The 22,841-nt window shown below is 34.8% G+C and overlaps 5 protein-coding genes and 1 pseudogene across 5 annotated transcripts; all 6 read left to right on the forward strand.

Annotated features, from left to right (window-relative positions):
- The first annotated feature begins 22 nt into the window (after positions 1–22).
- or30bw1 (odorant receptor, family 30, subfamily BW, member 1) lies at positions 23–1,027 on the forward strand. The gene has a single exon (XM_051102763.1). It carries the CDS (start codon positions 23–25, stop codon positions 1,025–1,027), a length of 1,005 nt encoding a protein of 334 aa, XP_050958720.1.
- Positions 1,028–2,326: 1,299 nt separating this feature from the next.
- Positions 2,327–3,298, forward strand: LOC127160107 (olfactory receptor 52E8-like). Its single transcript, XM_051102765.1, has one exon. It carries the CDS (start codon positions 2,327–2,329, stop codon positions 3,296–3,298), a length of 972 nt encoding a protein of 323 aa, XP_050958722.1.
- A 2,511-nt stretch (positions 3,299–5,809) lies between these two features.
- Positions 5,810–6,794, forward strand: LOC127160108 (olfactory receptor 2AT4-like). The gene has a single exon (XM_051102766.1). The coding sequence runs from the start codon at positions 5,829–5,831 to the stop codon at positions 6,792–6,794; it is 966 nt and encodes a 321-aa protein (XP_050958723.1). The 5' UTR covers positions 5,810–5,828.
- A 5,388-nt stretch (positions 6,795–12,182) lies between these two features.
- Positions 12,183–13,435, forward strand: LOC127160109 (olfactory receptor 2AT4-like; annotated as a pseudogene).
- A 3,860-nt stretch (positions 13,436–17,295) lies between these two features.
- Positions 17,296–18,261, forward strand: LOC127160110 (olfactory receptor 1500-like). The gene has a single exon (XM_051102767.1). It carries the CDS (start codon positions 17,296–17,298, stop codon positions 18,259–18,261), a length of 966 nt encoding a protein of 321 aa, XP_050958724.1.
- Positions 18,262–20,226: 1,965 nt separating this feature from the next.
- On the forward strand, positions 20,227–21,436 carry LOC127160111 (olfactory receptor 2AT4-like). The gene is made up of 2 exons (XM_051102768.1): positions 20,227–20,265; positions 20,453–21,436. The coding sequence occupies exon 2, from the start codon at positions 20,489–20,491 to the stop codon at positions 21,434–21,436; it is 948 nt and encodes a 315-aa protein (XP_050958725.1). The 5' UTR covers positions 20,227–20,265; positions 20,453–20,488.
- The last annotated feature ends 1,405 nt before the right edge of the window (positions 21,437–22,841 follow it).

Below are 22,841 nucleotides of genomic sequence, written 5' to 3' on the forward strand. Positions count from 1 at the left end.
ATTTCACTTTTAAGGTCTTCGGATGGGGTTGGGCAGCAATGACGGAACTTACCAAAACACAAACAGCACAACGGTCTTCACAGAGTTTGTTCTACGAGGTTTTCCTGGACTCCATCCTGGATATTATGGACTTGTAGGAGCCTTGCTTTTCATCTTATACCTTCTTCTTGCAGCTGGGAATATTTTTATTATTGTCTTTGTGATGTATGAGAAAAGAATTCAGAAACCAACCTACCTAATCTTCTGTAACCTCGCAATGGCAGATCTTGCACTTGGAACAACGACCTACCCAAAAGTCATTGCAATGTTCTGGATGTCTGACAAAATCATATCGTTCAATGCCTGCTTCACGCAGATGTATTTTGTCCATTTTCTAGGGGCTACCAATTCATTTCTCATGGCACTGATGGCTCTTGATCGATTCGTAGCTATTTGCAATCCTCTCAGATATCATACACTGATTAAAAATTCAACGATTGCCATTATGTGTGCATGTGTTTGGATCGCAAACATGTTGCAGTTAGTTGGAGTCACTCTCTTGGCCCTCAGTGTGAAATACTGTGGGTCAAATGTCATGCCACATTGCTACTGTGATAATGTCGCTTTAAGCAAACTAACATGTGGAGATGTAACTACCATGAAAGTCACAACGGCAGCCATCGCTATGTTTGTGCTGTGGGGTCCTTTATGTTTCATTGTATTTTCTTATGTTGCTATCATCATCTCTGTCTCGAAAATTTCCAATTCTGAGGGACGTTATAAAACGTTCTCCACATGCACCCCACAGTTACTGATCATATGTCTTTATTATTTACCCAGAACTTTTGTGTACATGACACACGTTGCTGGTTATGAGTTTAGTACTGATATCCGCATTGTGGTTTCTATGATGTACAGTCTTGTCCCTGCTGTTATCAACCCATTTATATATTGTTTCAGGACTAAAGAGATCAAAGAGGCAATAACAAAAAAGTTTAAGACAAATTTAAAACAAGTTGGAGGTAATGTAAAGGTCACTGTTGGTTAAAAGGAAACTAACTGGTTCAGTATTGTTGCTTACTAAAATATCTATAATGTTTTTAAACAAGATATTTTATGAACACTGATGCAAAGAAATAATTACTATTATTACTATCAAATACTATTTAATGTGACTGATATCTCTTTAATAAGACATTTATGTTAAATGTGCATTTAATTGATTTTATTCAAATGTAATACTCATGATTGTGATTACACAAGCCTATCTTTGGCCCCTCAATATTTCACCCTTACTGACCCCTAAATTAAGTGTTTCATATACTGTAGTTAAGAAAATCTGTTCATACGTGCATTATACTGCCCAGAGATTACACACACACTGCAACAAGAGTAACAATATATCTTTTTTGTATTAAAATATACAATATATACAATAAATGCTTGGCACACAGACAGACTTTTCTATCTTTTCCCCAAGGGGATATTTACTTCAAAATGCAATAACAAACAACTGATTTTAATTTAATGTATTTTTGTTAAGTATAAAGCAGAACCACTGATGGCCTATTTATTGATATTCTTCTGGGCCTTGAACGTGGTAGTTCTGTGCTGTCTATGCAGGGTCAGAAAGCTGTTGGATTTGATAAAAAATATCTTAATTTGTGAGATGAAAGAAGGTCTTACAGATTAGGAACAACACAAGGGTGAGTAATTAATGACAGACTTTTAATTTTTGTGTGAAGTTTTCAATTCAATTAGCTTTTAATGAATATTAGAGATAATTCCACATTTTTGGCATTATATCAAATATATGTAGCCAATGGACACAAACACAAAAATGTTTTGTCAGAAACAAAGCTCACAGGATCACACATGAGAACCCCAAACAATATGTCACTGTGTGGGAGGTTTCTTTGCACTTAAGAAAGAGATAAAAAGTTACTTTAGTGTGCCATTTTCTGATGGACATTGATACAGAAGGTATCATTTAATTTCTTCTATATCTGTGGTAAATGCTCAAATGGTTAGAATCCAGCAAATGCAAGATTAAACAATTATAGGTTGTATACTATATAATATTGTATAATATTATATTATTGTGTAATGTTGTATACTACTATATAAGTTCTGCATTATACAGTTATGCTAAACAGATCTGGTTTTCTGCGAAAGTAATTTTATTTAATGGCCTAAAATGGTTCAACTTGACAATTTACTCTTTATTATTTTGTATTTTTGATATGTCATTATATATGCTTTTCATCTCTGCTTTGTTATCCTATTGTCTTTTTCCTTGCATTACAGTGAGTGTACACAAATTGGTAACTGCAAAGCCGTTCAAGTCATGACCAACACCAATGTCACTATCTTTATTGAATTCTACCTGCTGGGATTTCCAGGACTCCATCCACAGTATTATGGAGCTGTAGGAACCCTTTTATTTTTTGTCTACTTTACACTAGCAGGAGGAAATATCTTTATTATTGCATTTATTGCTTATGAGAGAAGCCTTCAGAAACCCACCTATTTAATCTACTGTTTTCTTGCAGTGTCTGATCTTGCATTTGGAACTGTCATACTGCCTAAAGCCATTGCAAAATATCTTTTTGATATCAATACTATATCATTTCATAGTTGTTTTGTGCAGATGTTTCTTGTTCACTACTTAGCGAGTATTAATGCTTTTGTTATACTATTAGTGGCCATTGATCGGTTTGTTGCGGTGCGTAACCCACTGAGATACTGTGTCCTTATTACAAGCAAGACTGTTTTTATTGTATGTGGAGTGATGTGGACTATGCTGATACCTCTGGTTGCAATCTTGGTTTTTCATGCCTTTGATGAGCCCTACTGCAATTCTAACATAATAAACCAAAATTATTGTGAACGCAATGCAGTAATTAAACTCTCTTGTCGAGATATAAAACAGAAAAGGCTGTTTGGATTTGGATATGCCATGTTTATTATTTTGGGCCCTTTGATTTTTATTATATTTTCTTTTATCGCCATCTTCACGTCTGTTTTCAAAATTTCAGACATTCAGGCTCGATATAAAACATTATCAACTTGCACTCCTCAACTTTTTATCATTTTTCTGTATTATGTCCCCAGATGTGTTGTCTATACATTTGATTTGACAGCTTCATTCACTCCTGACCTTCGGATTATGTTAACTATGTGGTACAATCTGCTTCCACCTGTTGTCAATCCAATGATATACTGCTTCAGAACTAAAGAGATCAAAGATGCATTAAGGAGGAAAATGAGACAGAGAAAAGTTAGCATGCAGATGACCATGCTGTTGGGCAGAGCCTAAAATATTTCAGTGTTGCGTAGTTCACACCATACATACTCAAAGAATGGTACAAAATCTGTCACTGTGACAGTACCCTTTTAGGAGTTTCACCTTTGTATCGTGTTACCATAAAATATGCATATTAGTACCATAAAAGGTATAATACTACCTGAAGACGTATTAGTATCTAAATTGTACATATTAGTACCTTCTGAAAGAGTACTACCCGAGTTACAACTTTTAACTATATCTTCTGAGAGTATACCATGTTTATTTTACATATATTTCTTATTTCTTTGTTATTCTGTCTGAGAATCCTCTGATTGGACTAATAACACATTTCTAATATTGTTAGTGTAATTGATGAAATCGTCTTTTCTTCTAAAAAATGTACTATAAGTTTTCTGAATAAACTATTCTTTTTACAAAGGCATACATGATATAATTAATGTTGAAGATCTGGACTGTTCTGATGTTCTTTTGTCTGCAGTGATGAATCTCTTTAAATATATAAAACTAAGATTTAATAGTTTACCTTACTTAGTTACAATTAGTTATCTTTACTTAGTTACTATACTTACTAGGTTTTATTAAGTTACAGCTACTTTCAAGGCAAATAAAACAATTTACTTACTTGCTTTGAGTGATGTTTACTTAAAATATCCAAGTATCCACAAAGAAACCAATGACATTAATAAACCAGTGAGAGGCAGCAGTGCACTAATATGTTGCTAATGTGCAACATAACAACAGAAGAAGAAGAAAAAGTTTTTGAGATGGGGCATTTTTTAGTAGACTTTTCACTCACATCTTTCTTTCACTACTTGAATTCACTCATTTCCCAAAGTCATCTTGAATGTTGAATTTTCAATACAACTGAAATATTTGAGAGAACATCACAATTTTTTTTTTTTTTTTTTTTTTAATACTCACCATTATAGTGAATAGTGTTACTTTTGGTTGGGCATTTGGAACTTTGTTTATATTACTATAGTGTTCTTTCTATTGTTGCAGCAATACAAGATAAAATCAGAGTTCTTTGATTTCAAAGAAAGAAAAGTAATAAATAGATTGCTTTTAGAAGGTGACCTATATTTTAATTAAATAATTAGGTTGCATACTTTTCATGTTGATTAATGATCTTTTACAATTTTACTGTTTTTCTATTTTTTATAAACACTACAAGAAGCTTGTATCTGTGTTGATACAATCTTTTAATATTTGGGGTAATGTGCGTGAGTCACACACAGACTTCAACATTCAGCATGTGAATCACAACAATGGTAACAACTCAATTTTATTTATTTTTATTAACTGTATCAATAACCATTTTATGAGCTTTTTTTTGTTTGTTTTTTGTTGTGCTACTACTGACACAAGACAGCAAATGAAATTGGCAAATACAAACAACAACAGTAAAGCAAAGCAATTGCATAATTTATTCATGTCGCAATGCACTCTGGGAGTCAGTGAGTACCTATTAGAGGAATGGAGTAATTAGATAAATTAAAAGCATTAAGTAAATTCAACTTAAAATGGTTGTTAAAATGACTCTTATATTTAAGTAATGATTACTTCAAGTTTTCCAGTAAACGTTACTTAAATATTTTAGGGCAACCAGTTTCCTTAAGTTTTTTAAGTAAATTCAACTTAAAATGGTTGTTAAAATGACTCTTATATTTAAGTAATGATTACTTCAAGTTTTCCAGTAAACGTTACTTAAATTTTTAGGGCAACCAGTTTCCTTAAGTTTTTTAAGTAAATTCAACTTAACCGGGTTTAGAGTGGCACACATTTAATACAAATATGCACAGGCATGTAGCTAGCTAGCCTTTGCATGATTTGCCCCAAATTAAATGTCATATAAACTGTCATTTTGAAGTTAACTTCAAGAGAACACAAATGGCATTTGGAATTCACCTTTTACTGAAAGTGTTTGTCAGGTATAGGCAACATTACCAAAATCACCACTGATGTAATGTGGAAAGTCACAGAGCTGTTGCATACAAATAAATATATTTGCATTGTCTATTTAGCAAAGTAACATAAATAAAATATGACTGTGTATTTGAAGAGCTCATTTAAGCACCAAACATACAGTATGACGTTTCTCATGACGTGTCTCTTGTGACCAAGGGAAGAGTTCATAAACTGATGAGTCAATGAATTTCTGCTAGTATAGAGGTGAACTGGACAGAAGAGTTTCATTCCTTCCAAATGTAAGGCCTACTTAAGGTTACTGTGCAATTGATATGAAGCCATGCAAGCTAATTAATTTATTTGACCGATTAGTTTATTTTATGAAACATGAAACACATTCTGCTTGACTACCAATGTGATGACTTAATGAATGAATGAATTATCTTTGCATATGATCTGTATTACTTTACTGTAATATCTGAAAGTTCATGGCCTTATGTATGAATTAATTATCTTTGCATAGAATATGTTACTTTACTGTTGAGAAATAATTTTTTATCTTGTGTGTTTTTGTCTGTTTTGTTTCTGTTTATATTCAAAGCCTAGGTGGATTCTGGGGGATTTTGGAGCAATGGCAGTCGCCAATATCTCTCGTGTCACTGAATTCTACCTGCTGGGATTTCCAGGACTTCACTCACAGTATTATGCGGTTGTGGGAACCTTTTTACTCTTTGTCTATGTAATATTGGCAAGTGGCAACATTTTAATCATTTCATTTATTGTTTATGAGAGAAGTCTTCATAAACCCACCTACATGATCTTCTGTAATCTTGCAGTGTGTGATCTTTTGTTTGGAACCGTCATTCTGCCCAGAGCTGCTGCAAAGTATCTTGCTAATGATGATTTTGTGCCATTTCATTTATGTTTAATCCAAATGTTTTTTGCTCATTACTTAGGGACGGTTAATTCTTTTATTTTACTATTAATGGCCCTGGATCGGTTTGTTGCAGTATGCTACCCTCTTCGATATCCTGCTGTTGTCACAAACCAGCATATTGCATATGCATGCGCAGTGTTTTGGTTATTTATTTTGGGATGGTTACCATTGCTAACTTACCAAACTGAAAAACTTCCCTTTTGTACTACAAACTTAATAAATCAATGTTTCTGTGATTTCAATTCATTAGCTAAAATTGGCTGTGGAGATAAGACTGAACTGAGGAGAAATGCTCTGGCTAGTGCCTTGTTTGTTCTTTTAGGCCCTCTGATATTCATAATATTTTCGTACATTGCCATCATCAGATCTGTTTTCAAACTCTCAAGTGTTCAGGCCCGATTTAAAACATTTTCCACATGCACCCCTCAGCTTTCTATCATATGCCTTTACTTTTTGCCTAGATGTACTGTGTATGTATGTGACGTAACCACTGAAATACCTACAGGTGTTCGGATTATGATTGTTATGTGGTACAGTATTCTCCCACCTGTTGTTAACCCTATGATTTACTGTTTGAGAACTCAGGAAATCAAGGCCGTCTTCATGAAGCGAGTGAGAGGGAAAAAAGTCAATCTTCAGCTAAAAGCATCTTCATGTTGAGACAAATATACATGCTTAATGAACCTGTATGTCTAATTTGTTGTATATAATGCTTATTGTGACTAAATGATGCAAAGTAACATTTTAACCATTTATTTAACATGTTATTGCCTAATAAGAAACCAAAAACTTGAAATGACATCTCAAAAATCACTCTTTACTGTCACTTTTCTAAGACATCATATTCTATTCATTAATAGGATAATCTGTTGATTAAATAAATGCATTTTCTTTTTAAAAAGTGTCTTTGATTATAACTGCTTACTGTGTCCTAAATTGTTAAATAATTTATTAATCATTAATAAAGTACTTTCATTTAAAATTTAAAGACTGGTAGAATCCATTCCCATTCCTCTACAATGTACCCTTAAAATTGAAATAGTAAATTAAATTTTGTGAGTTTTATAATTATAAACTATTCATTATATATATATATATATATATATATATATATATATATATATATATATATATGTTTTTTTTTTTTGTTTTTTTTTTTTTTACAGTAAACAAATACCCAGCTACAACATACAGTTATTTCAATCAGTATAAAAACACAATTCACCTCATCTTTGACATTTTGGTGATCATAGTTAAGGTCCATAAAATCTGTAGAATCATTCATGAACTGAGTGTAGGCACCATTGTAACAAGATTATTATGCTTCCCAAACACTGTTTTTCATACAGATATAAACAATATTGATGATTCACTTGCTACTGGCAAATTGTTATTCTGTCAGTCAATTATTCTGTCTTTGAAATATGATATAATTCTAAAATTGTTTTATTTTATTTTTAGAGAAGATGAGTTTTTCACTAGTAAATTTCTTAAGTAATAAGTAACCATTGCTATTAGTGTGGTCTGATGGCCACTAGATGGCATCACCTGCTTTATTTTCCTCTGACTGCCATTAAAATACTTCCCCTTTGGGGAAACTCAAGCTGCGTCATATGATGACACCTTCCTTGTGCAAGCATCTGAAGCATGTGTGAAACTAGTCCAGTCCTGATTGGTGTTGCATCATGATGTGGTATTTGACGACAGACACTGAACTACAAAGGGACACTGGTATACTTTTATATTTTTGAGTTTACTGGGTGTGGGTGTGCAATGATGCTGGCCAAGCTTGCGGGTCATGGTACTACTGAGGCGGCATGACGTCTGATGCCATAGAGAATGCAAGTGGATCTGGCTGGGAAGGTGGAGACCACTTTGGCATTTTCTTATTCAGTTATAATGCTCCCAATCCCGATGAGGGAGCCTGCTCTGTGGCTTCTTTCCACAAGGCAGAGAGCCCGAAGATTGAGCTGTCTGCATCTGGGGATGTGGATGTGCCTAACATCCATGAGGAGAAATGGAGAACTCACCACTTCATTCCCCACTTATGAGGAGCTTTTGGGGGTTGTGAGATGCTAACAATTACTGTTATCATGAGTGAAATCAGGTCCAAGGACACAATAGGTCTAAAGGACGCATACTTTCACATTTCCATTCTTCCTGCTCACAGGAAGTTCCTGAGGTTCCCTTTTCGGGGGGAGGTGTTCCAATATAAGGTTCTACCATTTGGCCTAGCTCTCTCCCCTCGCACGTTCACCAAATGCATGGATGTAGCTCCAGGGAATCCATGTATTGAATTACATCGACAGCTGCCTCATATTGGCACAGTCATACAAAATGGTGGTTTGGCATTAAGATGTCATCCTTGACCCTTTAAAACATTTGGGGTTGAGACTCAACACAAAAAAGAGTGTGTTGACACCTTCCCAGAGAACTACATTCCCGGGGGCAGTATGGGACTCGACCACGATGCGGGCAAGGTTGTCTCCTGTATCAAGACCATCCTGGCTAAAGTATCCAGGATAAAGTTAGGCCATGCCATCACTGTGAAGCATTTTCAGAGGGTGCTGAGCCTCATGGCAGGTGCATCCAACGTGATACCTTTTGGCCTTCTGCACATGAGACCCCTGCAGTGGCGGTTGAAAACCAAGGGGTTTTCCCCAAGGGAAAATCCATTCCATATGATCAGAATCACGTACAGATGCCTTCATGTTCTACTTTTTCTATATGGAAGAAGCCTTGATTTCTGTACCAGGGCCCAGTGTTGGGGGCGTCTTGTCAATGCAAACAGGCGTGGAACAGATACGGAATGAGGGGCCAACATTTTTTGTAGCACATAAATTGCCTGATGATGTTGGCGGTGTTTAAAGCTCTAAGGAGCTTTCTCCCAGACCTTTGGGGGAACCATGTCCTGATTCAATTGGACAATATGTTGGTAGTCTCCTATATAAATTACCAGGAGGGTCTGGGATCGTGCCCTTATTGCAGACTGGTGCATCAGATCCTCCTATGGTCTCAAGGGAAACTGTTGTCTCTGAAAGCAATGTACGTCCCCAGGGAGCAAAAGTCGGACAGTACGGACATCTTGTTGAGGCAGGGGCTGAGGCCTGGGGAATGGAGACTCCACCCTGAGGTGATGTAGTCGATATGGGAGAAATTCGATCCAGTGGAAGTGGATCTGTCAGCATCTTAAGAGACAACCCACTGTCCACTGGGGTTCTCCATCACGCAGTGGAGCTAGATGCCATGGTACAGATGTGGCCAAGGCTAGGCCTGTATGCATTTCCCTGATCGTGATGTGTTCTGGGGAGGGTCTGTTGGAATAGGGGTCAGTCTGCTCTTAGTATCCCCATTCTGGTTGGCCCCAGTAGTACTCCTAGCAGGCCCTCCATACAAGATTCCCATCAGGAGGTATCTGCTCTCTCAGGCTGAGGGCAGAATTATGAAAACTGTGGATCTGTTCCCTGAGGGAGCTCAGTTGCTAGAAGCTGATCTTTCAGCTGGAGTGGTCGAGACCATACTTAACTCTAGAGCTCCATTCATGAGAAGAATGTATGGCCTAAGAGGATTTATGTTTGTAAGTCCTCTCAATGGAGGAGGTCAGACCTGTTATTGGTGTGTTTTGGGTCGTCCAGGGTGGGATACCTGACATTTAAGCAAATGAACAGTAATTGGATCCTTGAGGCAATTTCCTTGGCCTACCAGGTGCACAGTATGCCTTCACCTCTGAACATTGGGGCACATTCCACTAGAAAAATGGCATCTTCTAAAGCCCTTCTTTTGGGGGTCTCCTTGCAGGAAGTATGTGATGCTGTGACCACACTGTAATTGAAAGTTAACATGCTTTCGATCACAGCTCTAGCTTGTCATCCCACTCCAATGACGCAGTTTGTGGTCCCTAGAAACTTAAAATAGTGTACATTTTCCATGTCCTGTCCATTAATGGTTAAAGGCAGAACAACAAGTTTTCTATGTCGGAAATCAAACACCATTACCTTTGTTTATAAGACATTCAGCTAAAGACTAAGGGTACAAATCAATGTAGACACCTCCCTCATGACTATGTGAATGAATTAATTTTCTTTGCATATGATCAGAGTACACAGGAAGCAAACTGGGAAAGAGAGAGGAAAGGCTTTCAAGACAGAATTCGAATAATCTCAGAGTGTAGCATATACGCTGATGAAACGATGAAAAGATTATTATGTTTCTCAAACACTGTTTTACATACAGATATAAACATTATTGATGATTCAGTTACTGGTAATTTGTTATTCTGTCTGTGAATCATCTGATCAGACTCATGACATATTTGTAATACAATCAGACTCAGGACATATTTCTAATACTAGTCCTACATAATGTCCTAAAGATGCTTTTCCTTGTTCTACTTACAAGAATACTGTTTGAGTACTATAATGTTTTTAATTTAATGTTTATGAATACTTGAACATTCACCAGAAATCTCTAAAAATGAAGTGCCATAGTTATCAGCATAGACTAATATATCCAGTCAATTACAGCGAATGACATGCAGATGTATAAATACCAGAGCATGAACAATCGTACAATAAGTACTGTTCAAAAATTGTGTGGACTTTTAATTTCTCTGAGACATCTGCCTTAAGTTAGAGAGGCTAAGAGGCGTCTGGCTATATATGAGGGATCTTTCAGGATTGTTAGACGTTTTCACTAAGTATAAAAAAGGCCAGCTAGTAAGCACTGTGCAGGTAACCCTCACTCCCCTGATTTCAAGAGGCACACTAGCAACTAACACTAGAGGCTGTGGCCTTCAGCGTTCTTGGGTTACATTGGTGCCGTGACCCGGGTTGAGAGTGAAGTTAATGGGGGTGAGTGTAAGAGAAACGCAATAGTGACTAATGGGAGAGGCTGTATGTACAAATTTGTATGTGGATTTCAAAATATACACTGCCCTCCAAAAGTTTGGAAACGCTCTAGAAAAGTGGGGTTTTGGACAATATTGGCATTAATCCTTTATAATTTGTGATATTTTTGCACTAATAAGAGACAACACAAACTACGAACACATATTTTATTACATAAACAGTTTATACATAGAAAAAAAAAATTTGATTCATCAAAATATCCACCATTAGCAGCTATTACAGTTCTGCGTAATCTAGGCCTAAATTCATTGTATTCTAAATATAATTGGCAATCAATTGAAGCTATTAAGGTGTGCCGACCCAAAAATCTTTTAAAAACCTGGGACCATGTCTTTGTCTCATTATGTTAATAAAAGTTTGCAGTTTAAACCAGTAACCAGGCATCACAGCTGGCAAAGGGGCATGTCTGACTTTGACATGTATATATTGCCATTATTATGTAATCAAAATGAAAATTATTATTGCTGTCTTCAATGATAATGTCAAGTTATTTGAATGTATTTGCACCAAAAAATGATAAGGATTTATGCTGATACCGTCCAAAACCACACTTTGGCAGGGGTGTTTCTAAACTTTTGGAGGGCAGTGTACTTAAAACACAGCCTAGATAAAGCTTGTCATGTACTGGGGAAGCACATTTCAAGCATATTCTTCAAGTTTTGTGAAATATGCATAACAAAATAATAAATAAATAAATTACCCCAGGTTAAAACGAATGACAAAATCACGTGATCATTAATACTTCTTAAAAGTGATGGCACTGACATATCTCTGTGAAAATACGAGGCGCCCATGGTTGCTCCATTTCATTTGCAACAAACCTTGGATTGTCCCTTGGCCTTCAAGAGCCAATTCACTTTTAGTTCGCTGAAAGTGTTTGTCTGGTATAGGCAACATAACCAAAATCACCATGTGGTGATGTAATGTGGAAAGTCATAGAACCATTGCAAACAAATAAATATACTTGCATTGTCTATTAAGCAAAGTAATATATATATAAAATATGAATGTGTATTTCAAGAGCCCATCTAAGCACCAAGCATACAGTATGACGTGTTTCGTGACGTGTCTCTTGTGATCAAAGGAAGAGTTCATAAACTGATGAGTCAATGAATTTCTGTTAGTATAGAGGTGCACTGGACAGAAGAGTTTCACTCCCTCCAAATATAAGGATACTGGGCAACTGATTTGAAGCCATGCAGGGTAAAGAATTAATTTAACTCATTGGTAATGTTTTATGAAATGTAAATCCCATTCAGTTTGACTACCCATATCATAACCTTATGAATGAATGATTTGACTTTGCATATGATCTATATTACTTTAACGTAATATCTGAAAATTGTTAAACATTTATTTAGTCTTTGTTTTTGCTTTTTCCTGTTTTTACAGTAGTCACAGACTAATTGGTTTCTGAGGGATTTTGCAGCAATGGCAGTCACCAACTTCTCTCAGATCACTGAATTCTACCTGCTGGGATTTCTAGGACTTCATCCACAGTATTATGGGGCTGTGGGAACCTTTTTACTCTTTGTCTATGTAATACTGCGAAAACATTTTAATCATTTCATTTATTGTTTATGAGAGATGCCTTCATAAACCAACCTACTTGCTCTTCTGTAATCTTGCAGCGTGTGATCTTTTGTTTGGAACCGTCATTCTGCCCAGAGCAGCAGCTGCAAAGTATCTTGCTAACAATGATTATGTACCATTTTATTTGTGTTTATTGCAGATGTTTTTTGTTCATTATTCAGGGTTTGTTAATTCTTTTATTTTACTATTAATGGCCCTGGATCGGTTTGTTGCAGTATGCTACCCTCTTCGATATCCTGCTATTATCACAAACCAGCTTATTGCATATGCATGCACAGTGTGTTGGTTATTAATTTTAGTATGGTTACCATTTCTTACTTACCAAACTGAACAACTTCCCTTTTGTACTACAAACGTAATAAGTCATTGTTTCTGTGATTTCAATTCATTAGTTAAAATTGGCTGTGGAGATAAGACTGAATTGAGGAGAAATGCTCTAGCTGTACCCTTTTTTGTTCTTTTAGGCCCTCTAATATTCATCATATTTTCATACATTGCTATCATCAGATCTGTTTTCAAACTCTCAAGTGTTCAGGACCGATTTAAAATGTTTTCCACATGCACCCCTCAGCTTTCAATTACATGCCTTTACTTTTTGCCTAGATATATTGTGCATATATGTGACACAACCACTGAAATACCTACAGGTTTTCGGATTATACTTGTTATGTGCTACAGTATTCTCCCACCTGTTGTTAACCCAATGATTTACTGTTTGAGAACTCAGGAAATCAAGGCCGTCTTCAAAAAGAGAATGAGAGGAAAAAAGTCAATCTTCAGCTAAAAGCATCTTCATGTTGAGACAAAGACGCTTAATGCTTATGCCAAAAAAAACGTATATCTATTATGTTGTAAAGAACGCTTATTGTGATCAAATGTTGCAAAGTAAGGACATATTTCATACTCTGTTGCACATATTTAGCAATGACAAAAATTACAAAAATTACTCAAAAATGACTCTTTACTGTCATCTATTTTCTTTTTAAAATCATCTTTAACTATTATTATGTCATAAATTGTTTGATAAATAGCTAATACATTAACACCTTAAAAATATGTTACTATATTACATGAATATAGATCTAACTATAAAGACTGGTGGAATCCCCATTTATCTGAATTATTAAAACGTGCCCTTAAAATGTAAATAGTAAATTAAAATATATTAAGATATATGTCTAAATATATTATATTTAAATATTTTTAAATTTATAGAATATATTTATTTTTTCACCAAGCTTGACACAAAATGTTTCCAGTCAAAAAAGTCCTGCTTTAAGACTAAAAGTTAAAAGTTAGAATTGTAAACCCTTTTTTTTTATTTTAACATCTGTTTGCAAAAATGTTATTTCATATATAATGTTTTTGAGTAAAAAAATTTTCAAGAGTTGTTTTTCAAGTGTTTTAAATTTTGCTGAAGTCACCAATAAATAATAAATTTTTAACAAACATCAGAATATCTTGTTTTAAATATATAGTAGTATATTTCCTATTTTCCTAAATTCATTGTCGAGAAACAGTAGGTTGCCATTGTTAATCTACTATAAAAATGTGATAGCTAGACCTTGTTGTTTTTATTTTATTTCACAAAATGCAATATATGCATATCACAATATGCATTAGCATGTACATAAAATGTATAGCAAACAAATACCCAGCTAAAACATACAGTTATTGCAGTCAGTATAAAAACACAATTCAGCTCATATTTGACATTTTAATTAAATCATACAGTAGATCAACTCTATAAAACTGTGAGAGCGCAGGAAAAAAGCAGATGATTCTTGTTCTACATACAGATACGAACAATACTGATGATTCAGTCATTATTGGTAAATTTTTATTCTGTTTGTGACTCTTGAGTCTGATCAGACTAATGATGTATTTCTAACATTGTTTTATTTTTATTTCATTGTTTTATTTTATTTATTAGAAGATGAGTTGTTCACCAGTAATTTTTATAATAATTAGGAAACTAACATTTATACTTCACACAGAAACTTCACACGTTCTTCCATTTCCTTCAGAAAAATGTGGTTCTTCTGAAATAGTATAAATGTTTACCATGTAATTAGTGTATTTTTAAAAAAAATTTAAGAAAACATAAAATTTGTGAGAAATATTAAATAATCTTGACTTGTGCTTCACTTAAATGCAGTTAAAAAGATAAGTAAAAATCGAATATATAACTAGGCCTACATAATGTCCTAAAAGCGCTTTTTCATGTTCGACTTACCTACCTACAATTTTACTATTTGAGTACTCTAATTTTATAAATATTAATTCTTGAAAATCCACCAGAATTTTCTGTTAATAAAGGTCCGTTGTTATCAGCGTGGACTAATGGCCACTAGATAGCATCATCTTTTCATTTTCCTATGACTAATAATAATATAGTTTCTACGATATATTATGTTTTTGAAAGATCTCTCCCGTTGCATTGTATGCTTATGGTGGAAACTCCTGTTTACACTGAATACTGATTTGTTCATGTTTGTGTAGCTACATGAACAAAAAGGAGAAAAAGTCAATCTTCAGCTAAAATGACATCTCAAAAATGATTCTTTACTGTCACTTTTCCAAAACATTGTATTCTATTCATTAATACTGTCATCTGTTGATTAAATATGTCTATCAATCTCAAAGTACCGCAGTTCATTCCCTCCAAAGCCTGAGACATGACAGGAAGGCCCACTTTCAGTATAGCTTTCCACTCCTTGCGTAGAATTTCTTGATTATGCCAGATCCGGTTGCATACTGGCTTTATTTGACACATTCCAAGGAGACTCGCTGTGGACAACATCAGATGAGCAAGATCTGCATGAAGACACATTGTGCAGACAGAATGCACCAATAGTCATCTTTGAAAGAAGATCCACAGTCACTATTATTCCAGCAGGGCTCAGATAGACAGGAATCCTTCAGACATGGAGTCAGAACACAGCGGTTTGGAAGACAGACGAGCAGATTTATCAGACAACAATAGTAGATTCAAGTTTATCATAGATGTTTGATAGGTATTTACTTTCAATTGTCAGTGACAGCCATCGGCTCACATGCAGTGTAATAGCACGGAATATGTATCCGTATACACAGCATACGTAACGCTCATTTCCTTATCTCAGGGAACCAAGGTTAGGTTAGTAACCAGAGCGTTAGCTATCAAACGATCTCTCCCAAGGCGTGTTGCATGCTTATGGGGAACACATACAATAGCACCATGCTATAAGCAAGCACAGAACTAAGCTGCTCTGTGAGCCCAGGTCCGGAGTGCCTGTGATGAGGGCCCCTAAGAAGCATGAGCTTCTGAAGTATGAGACCCAAGCCACCCGGCTGAGGAATATATAGCAGAACCTAAAGGTTAACAGCAATGACCAGCCAGCGGCCGCACAGATATCTTCAATAGTAATCCTGATGGACCATGCCTCTGGTGCAGTGGGCCCTCATCCGCATATGACATTGTAAGCCCTCTGAGGCATAAGCCAAGGCTACAGCATCAACTTTGTAACCAGCAGCCCCTTAGAGGGGCCTCCAAAGCATACAAAGAGCTGCTCTCTTTGAGTCGAAAAGCGCCAGAGCACTCAATGTACACGGTAAAAGTTTGAACTGGGCAGAGTGGATTGGGATCCTGCTCATCCTGTGAATTGGGAAGAGCGAGAAGAGTAATAACCTGTGTTCTGGATGGGGTTAAGAGCATCTTAGGCACATAGCTGTGTCTTGGTTGATGTACATAGAAACACTTGTCTTCACCTTTACTCTTTAGTGAGTTTTAAGTATGATCCGCTCGGAATATTGAATATTGACAAAATCTAACACCAGAATGTACATGTCAGAAATGGAATTTTGAATTAATGTAGGCCTATGTTTATTACTGATCCAATAAAAAATAATATCATGCTGGCAAACTAAGCTAAATATGCATTACAAATATATGTTGTGACGGTCATGCGCATTTCAAAATGTACTTGAAAAAAAAAACAGGTTTTTAAAATGAATGATAAAATCACGTGATCATGAATACTTCCTTGAAGTGATGGCATTGGCATATCTTTGTAAAGATATTTAGTTGCTTCCTTTGGATTGTCCCTTGGCCTTCATGGGGCGCACAAATGGTATTAGGAATCCACCAAGTGTTTGTCAGGTACAGGCAACATAACCGAAATCACCACTTATATTACGTGGAAAGTCATAAAGCCATTGCATACAGATAAATATATTTGCATTGTCCATTTTGCAAAGTAACATATATAAAAAGTAACATATATTTAAAAAAAAATTGACAAGCCCATCTAAGCACCAAACATTAGTATGACGTGTCTCATGATGTGTCTCTTGTGATCGAGGGAAGAGTTTATAAACTGAGGAGTCAATGAATTTCTGTTAGTATAGAGGTGCACTGGACAGAAGAGTTTCACTCCTTCTGAATATAAGGCTACTCAAGGTTACTGATAAAGAATTTTTTATGATTTTATGAAATGTAAATCCCATTCTGCTTGACTACCCATGTGATGACCTTATGAATGAATGAAATATCTTTGCAGATGATCTGTATTACTTTACTGTAATATTTGAAAGTTGATAAACATTTTTTTTTTTTTTGTTTTTTGGCTTTTTTCTGTATACAGTCAAAGACTAATTGGTTTCTGTGGGATTTTGGAGCAATGGCAGTCGCCAACTTCTCTCAGATCACTGAATTCTTCCTGCTGGGATTTTCAGGACTTCATCCACAGTATTATGGGGCTGTGGGAACGTTTTTACTCTTTGTTTATGTAATACTGGCAAGCGGAAACATTTTAATCATTTTATTTATTGTTTATGAGAGACACCTTCATAAACCCACCTATTTGATCTTCTGTAATCTTGCGGTGTGTGATCTTTTGATGGGAACCGTCATTCTGCCCAGAGCAGCTGCAAAATATCTTACTAATGATGATTATGTACCATTTCATTTATGTTTTGTACAAATGTTTTTTGTTCATTATTCAGGGATGGTTGATTCTTTTATTTTATTATTAATGGCCCTGGATCGGTTTGTTGCAGTATGCTACCCTCTTCGATATCCTGCTATTATCACAAACCAGCATATTGTATATGCATGCATAGTGTGTTGGTTGTTTATTTTAGGAGTTTATCCATTATTTACTTACCAAGCTGAAAAACTTCACTTCTGTTCTACAAATGTGATAAGTCATTGTTTCTGTGATTTTAATTCATTATCTAAAATTGGCTGTGGAGATCAGACTGAGCTGAGGAGAAATGCTCTAGGTTTTAGCATGTTTGTTATTTTCAGCCCTCTAATATTCATCATATTTTCATACATTGCTATCATCAAATCTGTTTTCAAACTCTCAAGTGTTCAGGCCCGATTTAAAACATTTTCCACATGCACCCCTCAGCTTTCAATCATATGCATTCACTTTTTGCCTAGATATATTGTGCATATATGTGACTCAACCACTGAAATACCTACAGGTGTTCGGATTATACTTGTTATGTTCTACAGTATTCTCCCACCTGTTGTTAACCCAATGATTTACTGTTTGAGAACTCAGGAAATCAAGGTCGTCTTCATGAGGAGAATGAGAGGGAAAAAAGTCAATGTTCAGCTAAAAGCATCGTCATGCTGAGACAAAGAAATATGCTTAATAAATCTGTAAATCTAATATGTTGCATATAATGCTTATTGTGATTAAAGTAAGGATATGTTACATACTTTGTTGCTTTTTAACCTTTGTTCAACCATTTTTATTGCATAATAAGAAACCAAATATTTATTGAACAATGACATCTCAAAAATTATTCTTTACTGTTACTTTTCCAAAACATCATATTCTATTCCTTAATACTGTAATCTGTTCATTAAACATTAAAAAGTTTGACCATAGCTGCTGTGTCCTATATTAAGCAACAAAAATTATGTTTTATCTTGATTATCTAAATTATTAATCTTTTTAATATGTTTATCAAGCAAATTAAAAACCATTTCTCATTTATTTTTATTTTAGCAGACACAAAATGTTCTCTTCCCAAAACATTCTGTGTTAAGACTAAAAGCTACATGTTGGAATTGTACACGGTTTGTTCATTTTAACATCTATTTGCAAAAATGTGATTTTATATTTTATTTATATTTATATATTTGTATTTACAGGTTTATTTATTTTTTGTAACCAAGAATGTTATGAGACTGCACAGAAACTGATTTTCAAAAATAAATTAACATAGAAAAAATGTTCTGGAGTGTGACAGCTAGGCCTTGTCTTCATTTTCAAAATGCATTATCATGTACATTCAGTGTATTGCAAACAAGTACCCAGCTACAACATAGTTATTTAATTCAGTATAAAACCTTTACATTTTAATAATTACAAAATTCATACGTCAGCTTCATAAAACCTGTAAAATCAGTCATGACCTCAAAGTGTAGTAAGATATAAACTAATTTAATATTACAGATCTGACAACAGATGGCACTAATGTGACAAGATTATTATGCTCCTCAAACAATGTTTTACAGACAGATATAAAAAACTGATGATTCAGTCACTACTGGTGAATTTACTTTGTGCTTGAACACAATCCTTCCATCAATAGTATGTTTGCACTTTTATTAATGTTCTTATGAAAAGAATGAAAATCAGTCATTTGGCTGTGGGTCAGTAAGCTGGCTATGTCCTTAAACACATCAGCAGATTCTCAAGCCTCTGGATCCTGCCGGAGACAGAGGTGCTTGGGACTCTCTGGATGGAGGGGGATGTAACCACCTTTTTAAACGGTGAGGGGACCATCAGAATAAACTGTCCTCTGGACCAGTCTACAGCTGAAACAGAAGGGGTGGAGGGGACAAACTCAACCAAAATTCAACTGTTGAGATTACCTTTGTATCTGTGCACCACCACTGATTTACATTACATGCCTTCACCTTTACTCTTGAGTGAGCTTTTTAAGTACGATCCGCTCGGAATATTGAATATTGACAAAATCTAACACCAGAATGTACATGTTAGAAATGGAATTTTGAATTAATGTAGGCCTATATTAATTACTGATCCAATAAAAAAAATAGTATTATGTTGTGACGGTCATGTGCATTTTTAAAATGTACTTTAAAAAAAAACAGGTTTTTAAAACAAATTAAAAAATCATGTGATCATGAATACTTCCTTGAAGTGATGGCATTGGCATATCTTTGTGAAGATGTTTAGTTGCTTCCTTTGGATTGTCCCTTGGCCTTCATGTGGCGCACAAATGGTATTAGGAATCCACCAAGTGTTTGTCAGGTACAGGCAACATAACCGAAATCACCACTTATATTACGTGGAAAGTCATAGAGCCACTGCATACAGATATATATATTTGCATTGTCCATTTTGCAAAGTAACACACATAAAAAGTAACATATATATATATAAAATTGACAAGCCTATCTAAGCACCAAACATTAGTATGACGTGTCTCATGACGTGTCTCTTGTGATCAAGGGAAGAGTTCATAAATTGAGGAGTCAATGAATTTCTGTTAGTACAGAGGTGCACTGGACAGAAGAGTTTCACTCCTTCTAAATATAAGACCTACTCAAGGTTACTGTGCCACTGATATGATGCAGGCTAAAGAATTCATTTAACTTATTGGTAATTTTTTATGATTTTATGAAATGTAAATCCCATTCTACTTGACTACCCATGTGATGACCTTATGAATGAATGAAATATCTTTGCAAATGATCTGTATTACTTTACTGTAATATTTGAAAGTTGATAAACATTTGTTTGTTTTTTTTGTTGTTGTTGTTTTTTGGCTTTTTTCTTCCATTAACAGTCAAGGACTAATTGGTTTCTGTGGGATTTTGCAGCAATGGCAGTCACCAACTTCTCTCAGATCACTGAATTCTACCTGCTGGGATTTCCAGGACTTCATCCACAGTATTATGGGGCTGTAGGAACTTTTTTAGTCTTTATCTATGTAATACTGGCAAGCGGAAACATTTTAATAATTTCATTTATTGTTTATGAGAGACACCTTCATAGACCCACCTACATGATCTTTTGTAATCTTGCAATGTGTGATCTTTTGATGGGAACTGTCATTCTGCCCAGAGCAGCTGCAAAATATCTTGCTAATGATGATTATGTACCATTTCATTTATGTTTTGTACAAATGTTTTTTGTTCATTATTCAGGGATGGTTGATTCTTTTATTTTATTATTAATGGCCCTGGATCGGTTTGTTGCAGTATGCTACCCTCTTCAATATCCTGCAGTTATCACAAACCAGCATATTACATATGCATGCACTGTGTGTTGGTTGTTTATTTTAGGAGTTTTTCCATTATTTACTTACCAAACTGAACAACTTCACTTCTGTTCTACAAATGTGATAAGTCATTGTTTCTGTGATTTCAATTCATTATCTAAAATTGGCTGTGGAGATAAGACTGAGCTGAGGAGAAATGGTCTAGGTTTGGGCATGTTTGTTCTTTTCGGCCCTCTAATATTCATCACATTTTCATACATTGCTATCATTAAATCTGTTTTCAAACTCTCAAGTGTTCAGGCCCGATTTAAAACATTTTCCACATGCGCCCCTCAGCTTTCAATCATATGCATTCACTTTTTGCCTAGATATACTGTGCATATATGTGACTTAACCACTGAATTACCTACAGGTGTTCGGATTATACTTGTTATGTTTTACAGTATTTTCCCACCTGTTGTTAACCCAATGATTTACTGTTTGAGAACTCAGGAAATCAAGGCCGTCTTCATGAAAAGAATGAGAGGGAAAAAGTTAATGTTCAGCTGAAAGCATCGTCATGATGAGACAAAGAATTATGCTTAATGAACCTGTGTATCTAATATATTGTATATAATGCTTATTGTGATCAGAGTAAGCATATATTACATACTTTGTTGCTTTTCATCCTTTTTGCATTTTTATTGCCTAATAAGAAACCAAACATTTATTGAACAATGACAATCAAAATTATTCTTTACTGTCACTTTTTTAAAACATCATATTCTATTCATTAATACTGTCATGTGTTCATTAAATATATCTATTTTCTTTTTAAAAAGCAAGTTTGATCATAGCTCCTGTGTCCTAAGTTAAGCAACAAAAAATATATATTTTTATTTTGATTATCTAAATTATTACTCTTTTTTATACGTTTATGAAGCAAATTAATAACCATTTCTCATTCATTTTTATTTTAGCAGACACAAAATGTTCTCTTCTCAAAAAATTCATTTTAACATCAAAAGTGTTTTACTGATTAGATTTTACTGAGGATGTCACTAAATAGTCAAAAATATTTTCAACACAGATTGAAAGATCTCTTTTTAAATGTATAATAGTATATTTCCAAAACATTCAACTTATTGTCGAGAAGCAGCAAGTTTTGTTGTTGTTGTTATTGTTGTTGTTGTAGCCAAGAATGTTATGAGACTGTACATAAACTGATTTTCAAAAATAAATTAACATTGAAAAAAGTGTTCTGGGATTTAAAGTGTGACAGCTAGGCCTCGTCTTCATTTTCAAAATACTGTATATGCATTAGCATGTGCATTAAATCTACTTAATGTACATTAAACAAGTACCCAGCTACAACATACAGTTATTTAATTCAGTGTAAAACGTTCACATTTTAATAATTACAAAATTCATACTACAGCTTCATAAAACCTGTAAAATCAGTCATGACCTCAAAGTGTAGTAAGATATAAGCTAATGTAATATTACATATCTGACAACAGATGGCACTAATGTGACAAGATTATTATGCTCCTCAAACAATGTTTTACATACAGATATAAACAATTTTGATGATTCAGTCACTACTGGTGAATTTACTTTGTGCTTGAACATAATTCTTTCATAAATTGTATGTTTGCACTTTTATTAATATTCTTATGAAAGGAATGAAAATCACAGTCATTTGGCTGGTGGGTCGGTAAGCTGGCTATGTCCTTAAACACATCAGCAGATTCTCAAGCTGCTGGATCCTGTTGGAGACAGAGGTGCTCGGGACACTTTGGATAGAGGGGGATGTAACCACATTTCTAAACGGTGACGGGGGCTATCAGAATAAACTGTCCTCTGGACCATTTTACAGTTAAAACAGAGGGGGTGGGGGGACAAACTCAACCAAAATTCAACTGTATTCACTCAATAACTGTCATAACACAATATAATGTTGTGTATTCACGTT

This window comes from Labeo rohita, unplaced genomic scaffold, assembly GCF_022985175.1.
Source record: "Labeo rohita strain BAU-BD-2019 unplaced genomic scaffold, IGBB_LRoh.1.0 scaffold_289, whole genome shotgun sequence".
Lineage (NCBI taxonomy): Eukaryota > Metazoa > Chordata > Actinopteri > Cypriniformes > Cyprinidae > Labeo > Labeo rohita.

Excerpts from the sequence above, each read along its gene's own strand:
- or30bw1 (XM_051102763.1), top strand. The coding sequence starts at position 23 with ATGGGGTTGGGCAGCAATGACGGAACTTACCAAAACACAAACAGCACA.
- LOC127160107 (XM_051102765.1), top strand. The coding sequence starts at position 2,327 with ATGACCAACACCAATGTCACTATCTTTATTGAATTCTACCTGCTGGGA.
- LOC127160108 (XM_051102766.1), top strand. The coding sequence starts at position 5,829 with ATGGCAGTCGCCAATATCTCTCGTGTCACTGAATTCTACCTGCTGGGA.
- LOC127160110 (XM_051102767.1), top strand. The coding sequence starts at position 17,296 with ATGGCAGTCGCCAACTTCTCTCAGATCACTGAATTCTTCCTGCTGGGA.
- LOC127160111 (XM_051102768.1), top strand. The coding sequence starts at position 20,489 with ATGGCAGTCACCAACTTCTCTCAGATCACTGAATTCTACCTGCTGGGA.